Consider the following 6,589-nt stretch of genomic DNA (forward strand, 5'->3'; position numbering starts at 1 on the left):
TCAAAGTCACCTCATCCGGGAGGTCATCCCTAATATATCCCACCTGTAAGTAATCCTACCCTACTCAGAATCCACATGGCACCTTACCTACACCTGGCTTAAGGGTTTAACACTTCTCTTCCAAGAGCAATCCCTGGGTGGTGAAAATGCAGGGGTGGATTACCCAGTAAGCAAGGTAAGCACAGGCTTACTTGTGCTTACTTACTAACCTGTAGTGAACAATTTCACATTTTTTCACCTCGTCAAAGATTCTGCTTCTAGGTATGGCTGCCGTCTGTCTCTCTCCCAACCCCACGGCAACTTCCTACAGATTCAAAGCTTCTTTCTGAAATTTATAGTCCCTGACAGGGATGGATTACCCAGTGAGTAAGATAAGCACAGCCTTACTTGTGCATACTTACTAATATGTAGTGAACAATTTCACATGTAGTGAAGTTGTTCACACAGATTAGTAAATACGTACAAGTAAGGCTGTGCTTACCTTGCTTATTGGGTAATCTGCCCCGTGCAAATATTTAATGTGCTGGCTACTAACAGAAAGGTTGGCCAGAGGCATCTCAGAAGAAAGACGTAGTCATCTACTTCCAGAAAATCAGTCAGTGAAAACCCTAAGGAGCATAATTCTACTCTGAATGGACTTGACAGCAACTGGCGGTGGTGGTGGATTTTCTAGGATGGTTAATTATCTTGCCTACTAGATTGTATGATCCTTACAGCAGGCACTATGTTTTCTTTTTGACTGGCTTTGTTTCATTTTGTATCTCTTGTTCTTCTGTTAGAACTTTAGCACAGTGATGAATGAGTGAATGATATGGTCCCATTTTCTCTTGGTTCTCATAATTATCAAAGAGAACAATTATTCTTTTCTTCTCCATCTTCTTCACATTCTTTTCTAAATTGAGACTTGATGAAATACAGTAACTTAATAAAATGCCTATGAATTGGGCACTAAAAAAATGCTGCCGTGTCAAAGACGTAGAGAGCTGGCAAAAGGCCATGCCTACAAGAACTTGCCAATTTTTCCTCTGGGCAACATACCAGGCTTTTGTTATCCCTATAGTTACATTTGTGTTTTTGGGGGTGGGGGGGGGTGGGGGTGGGAACGGAGACACTTAATGAAACACTTGACATCTAGGGAGGGCAAACTTAGAAGATACAATATGTCTTGTTGAGGTCACTGTGCCCAACGTTCCCTCTCTGGATAATGTGAATCAAAACCTTGTGCTTACAAAGCACCCTTCTTCCAGGATCTGATCACACTGGTGAGAGTGGCAATGGGCACAGTTTTGATATTATTCTGACTGGAGAAATTAAAGCCAGAGACATCTCACTCCTCAAGGGAGCTTGCAGAACTGGGATTCAGGCCTTTTAGACACAAGCATGGGGTGGGACTTTGGGGACTGGGAGGAAGTTATCTCTCTCCCCACATTACAGATACCAGATGCCTTGTTAGGAGTCCATGGTAACAATAATTGCCTTTCCTTAGAGACCCACTTTAGCCATTGATTGGGGATCTCAGAGCTCTTGTAGTAACTGTTAGTGTCTTCTCCAAATGACATTTGTATGGGAGCCAGGAGCCCATAAAAAGAGGTCGTTCTCCATCACCTGCTATGCTAGTCTGAAACTAAACAAAAAACCAGATGTAGCAGTTCATGGAAATAGAGTAAGAGAAGAGAGAGAAGAGAATCCTTGATAGATAGAATGGGCAAGGTCCTTGAGGATCATAGTATCCAGGGAAGACATTCAGGCAGCTAAGGCATTATTGATCCCTTGTTGATTTGCTATTTTCTTGTGAGGGATATGTAGGAGAAAGGGGAAGGATGCTGATGTCCCAGGAGATTAAGTGACTTGCTCAGCATCAGAACTGATCAGGTATGGAGAACAACAAGAGTCATCTAGGTCTACTGCTGCCCAGCACAGGGCTTTCTTCTCTACATTCTTAGGATGCTTTTCCAATCTAACATTTTAGAGACAAAGGAGCTACAGTGGACAAAGAGAGAAGACTGGCCAGATAAAAGTGAAGTGTAATTCAGGTGAGGAAACTGGTCTAGTTCTCTTAGTTCATGAGCGATTCATGACCACCAGACCTAATTTCTCCTATTTATCATTTCCCCAAATAGGTCAGCCCAATACTGGCCTAGCTGCCAAAGTCTAATGCTTGAAAGATAATCAAATATTTTTTCTACCCTGCTGTACTGCAACTCTGCCAAATGACTTTCTATCCATTAACTCAAAAGACTCAATAAGCCTTCAGATATTAACAGACTGCAGTGCTGGTATTTATGTTTGTTTACTTAATGGTGGGCCTTCCTGGTTAGAGACTGTTGGAACAGACACGTGATGCATGTAAAATCCCGTTACAAGTGGTGCTTCTGCGTGCATTTTGTTCTTAATGTCAGTTCCACCCCTTACTAGCTGTGTAGACATGGGCGTGTTATTTAGACTCTTTCTGTTTCAGTTTCCTCATCTGTAAAATGAGGATAATAAAAGTTCATACTTCATAAGGTGGTTATGGAGGATTAAATGAGTGGAGTTAATATGTAAATCACTTAGAATAGTGTCTGGGTCCTAGTAAGTGCTATTTATGTGTTTTGCAGGAGTCCCTGGGTGGTGCAAGAAGTTAAGCACTCAACTACTAGCAGAAAGGTTGATTGGTGGTTTGAACCCACCCAGAGGCACCTCAGAGGACAGGCCTGATGATCTGCTTCCAAAAGGTCCCAGCCTTAAAAACCCTATGGAGTGCAATTCTACTTTGATACACATGGGATTGTTATGAGTTGGAATTGACTTGACAGCAACTAGCAACAACAACGTTTTTTTTTTTTTTTATTAGTAAGTACAATGCTGCTTCTTATAAATCTATTCTTGATAAACTAAACTTCTCTAATTAAGATAACAGCCTTCTGTTAAGGACATTGTTAGGTTGAGAATAGGTTGAGAATGGTTTATGACTTTCATGAATATTCATTGATTTATGTGAGTTCTTAGATGTCACTTAAAATTTTCTGTTTTTAAACCTTCTCATAAAAATTGGTTAAGAGCGTGGTTGCTAACCAATAGGTCGGCAGTTCAAATCTGCCAGCCACTCTTTGGAAACACTATGGGGCAGTTCTACTCTGTCCTATAGGGTCACTATGATTTGGAGTCAACTCGACGGCAGCGGATTCATAAAAAGTAAACACCTGAACATTTGTATAGTTTCTTTCTCTTTGCAAGCTGCTTCATATCTCATTTGATAACATTATTTATTCCACAAAAACATACTGAGCCTTTAGTATGTGCTGAGTTCACAGTCTCTGATACAGTGAGGTATTCCACAGGGACATACCCTGGTGGGGGAGGCGGGCTCAGGAGAGACTTCTTGTAGGAAGTGCTTTCTGAGTTGAGGCTTGAAGGTGGCATAGGAGTTAGGCAGGACCCCAAGTAAGGGAAAGATAATGTGTTCTAGGCAGAAGGGGTGGCCTGTGGAAAGCACAGAGATGTGAAAGAATATGGGACAATTAGAGAAGCTTCAGATAATTCAGTGTGGTTGGAGAGAAGGGTGGAGTCCCCGGGTGGCAAAAAGTAATGGAAAGGTTGGTGGTTCAAGTCAACCCAGAAGTGCCTTGGAAGAAAAGCCTGGAGATCTACTTGCAAAAAAGCAACCATTGAAACCCTGCTGAGCACAGTTCTGCTCTGACACACATGGAGTCGCCATGCCATGAATTGGAATTGACTTCATGGCAACTGGTTTGGCTTTTTGATTTGGAGAGAAATGTGGGAGGGTGAGTGTGACTGTGGGTGTGAGGATTGAGAAGTTAGAAAGGGGCATGAGGAATGAAGCAGAGGAGATCCCAGGGCTGGGGAGGGCATTCCCTGACATACTAAGGAATCTAAACAGTATCATCTTGTAGATGGGGTGCCATGGCGTGATTTTTAGCAGGGATGTGAGACATGATCAAATTAGAGTCTTAGGAATATCACTGTAGTCACAGTGAAGAGCAAGAATTGGCAAAAATTAAGTCTGAAGGAAGAGAGAGTGATTAGTTTCATGGCTGTTGTTTTAATCCAGGCAAGAGATGAAGAGAGTTTGAAGTAAAGGAGGAGCTATGGTCTTGGAAAAGTCCTTAAGTGGCATAAGTGGTTTGCAATCAGCTGTTAACCTAAAGGTTGGTGGTTCAGACCCACCCAGTGGCTCCGCAGAAGAAAGTCTTGGTGAATGGCTTCTGTAAAGATTACAGCCAAGAAAACCCTATGGAGCAGTTCTACTCTGTAACTTGCAGAATTACCATGAGTCAGAATCAACTTGAGCCAATCAATCAACCCCTATTGAAGCAATATGGAAATTTTGGCTCAGAATGGTTATCTGACTTCCAGGGTCTGGTTAGCAATAAAGGTGGGAGAATATGAGCTTGTATTCTGAAAATGTTTACCTGCATCAGTTTTCTTGACATGTGCTATGATGATTCTATATCACGGCTTTCCATGTCCTGCCTTCTATGAATTCCCTTGAAGGTAGGAGCTATAGCCTGAGAAGACTCACATAGTATCTGGCATATTTTGTCCATAGTACATGTTAAATAAATATGAACTAGAAATACAGTTAATTTCTGTTTATATCTTCCTAACTTGCTTTTCATTCTAGCCTTCTCATGTACCACCGGCTTAATGGCAGAGAAGAATCTCACCTTAGTGACTGAATTCCTCCTTATTGCGTTCACAGAGTGGCCTGAATGGGGACTCCCTCTCTTCCTCCTATTTCTATTTATCTATGTCATCACCTTGTTGGGGAACTTGGGGATGATTACTCTGATCCACATGGATCGCCGGCTTCACACCCCAATGTACTTCCTTCTGAGTCACCTCTCCTTCATGGACATCTGCTACTCATCTGTCACTGTTCCTCAGATGTTGGCCATGTTGTTGGAGCATGGGGCAGTTTTATCCTACACACGATGTGCTGCTCAGTTCTTTCTGTTCACCTTCTTTGGTTCCATTGAGTGCTACCTCCTGGCCCTCATGGCCTACGACCGCTATGTGGCTGTGTGCCAACCCTTACTTTATGTCACCATCATGACACAGAAGGCCCGTTCGGGTTTTGTGGCTGGGGCTTACATTGCTGGTCTCTTCAGTGCTTTGGTGCGGACAGTCTCAGCTTTCACTCTCTCTTTCTGTGGGACCAATGAGATTGACTTCATTTTCTGTGACTTTCTGCCTGTCTTAAAGCTGACCTGTGGGGACAGCTATACCCAGGAGGTGGTAATTATTGTGTTTGCCATTTTTGTCATTCCTGCCTGCATGGTGGTGATCTTAGTGTCTTACCTGATCATCATTGTGGCCATTATGAGGATCCCCTCAGCTGACGGTAGGGCCAAGACCTTCTTTACATGTGCCTCTCACCTCACCGCTGTGTCACTCTTCTTTGGCATTGCCATCTTCATGTATATGAGAGATAACTCTAGCCAGTCCCCAGAGGAGGACCGGGTGGTGTCTGTGTTCTACACAACAGTGATCCCCATGTTGAACCCACTCATCTACAGCCTGAGGAACAAAGAGGTAAAGGAGGCCCTGAGGAAAATTCTCAGTAGAGTCAAATTATCCTAACCATCTCTATCTTTGGAAAAATTTGAGGATCACCTCCTTTGTGATGCCAGCATTCTGAACACTCATTATTCATAGCATACTCAATGTTGAAATGAATATGCCACGGTATAAGGTATAAAAGAGAATCAGACCTTTAGCTCCAGAGAGAGGAAGGAAGAAAAGGAAGAGGCAGCCAAGAAGAGATTGGAGTGAGAGCTAAGACTCCCAGGACAAGAGACAAAAGGATCCAAAATTAAATCCTGTGCAATCCAGATGTTGCACAGCACATCAGCCTCTGACTATAAAACAAGATTATATTTTTTGCAATTTTTTAATGAAAGATTTCCATCATATAGAAAGACTGAATATAATGTTTAGTGAACCCCCTATACCCCATACTTAGTGTCAGCAATTGCTAATATTTCGTTGTATTTGCTTTATCACATACGTATAATTATCCATCTATCCATTCTCCAATTCATCCTTTAAGCCACTTAATTTTTTGATGCATTTAAAAGTGAGTTGCAGACATCAGCATGAGTACCTTTCACTCTCACACACACCAGAATGTATATCATCAATTAGAATTCAATATTTAGATTACATTTATTTTAATGATCAAATTATAGTATTTGAGACTTCATTGGCCTGATTAATAGTGGACCTCATTCAAGGTATTCTTCAGACCCTTCTAGTAGCTCCCTACTAGAATCTCTAAATGAAACTCTAATAAACCTCCATAACAACACATCTGTCAATTGCTATAACCACTGGAAATATGCTCTGTTCTTAGTTCTTCCCCATTTGCTTCAGCTCCAACTTGTCACATTGCTTGCCTGATAACCCACTTGGTGAAGTAATACCATTTCCTCTGCCCATAATGGTATCTCCAATGTCTGTATCATAGATAACTCTCTATGTTCTTCAAGCGTTTGTCCTCAGGGATCCAGAGCACTGCTGCTTTCCACACATGGGTGGGTAAGAGGGTGTCCTTGCCTGCACTTGGTCCCTGTGTTCTGCAATGGCC

The 6,589-nt window shown here is 42.2% G+C and overlaps 1 protein-coding gene across 1 annotated transcript; it reads left to right on the forward strand.

The window, feature by feature from the left end:
• Nucleotides 1-4,647: 4,647 nt before the first annotated feature.
• LOC101343475 (olfactory receptor 9Q1) lies at nt 4,648-5,583 on the forward strand. Its single transcript, XM_012559363.1, has one exon. It carries the CDS (start codon nt 4,648-4,650, stop codon nt 5,581-5,583), a length of 936 nt encoding a protein of 311 aa, XP_012414817.1.
• The last annotated feature ends 1,006 nt before the right edge of the window (nt 5,584-6,589 follow it).

This window comes from Trichechus manatus, unplaced genomic scaffold (assembly GCF_000243295.1).
Source record: "Trichechus manatus latirostris isolate Lorelei unplaced genomic scaffold, TriManLat1.0 scaffold00236, whole genome shotgun sequence".
NCBI classification, from domain to species: Eukaryota; Metazoa; Chordata; class Mammalia; order Sirenia; family Trichechidae; genus Trichechus; species Trichechus manatus.

Bases quoted from the DNA above. Each gene is read 5' to 3' on its own strand.
- LOC101343475 (XM_012559363.1), top strand. From the start codon at position 4,648: ATGGCAGAGAAGAATCTCACCTTAGTGACTGAATTCCTCCTTATTGCG.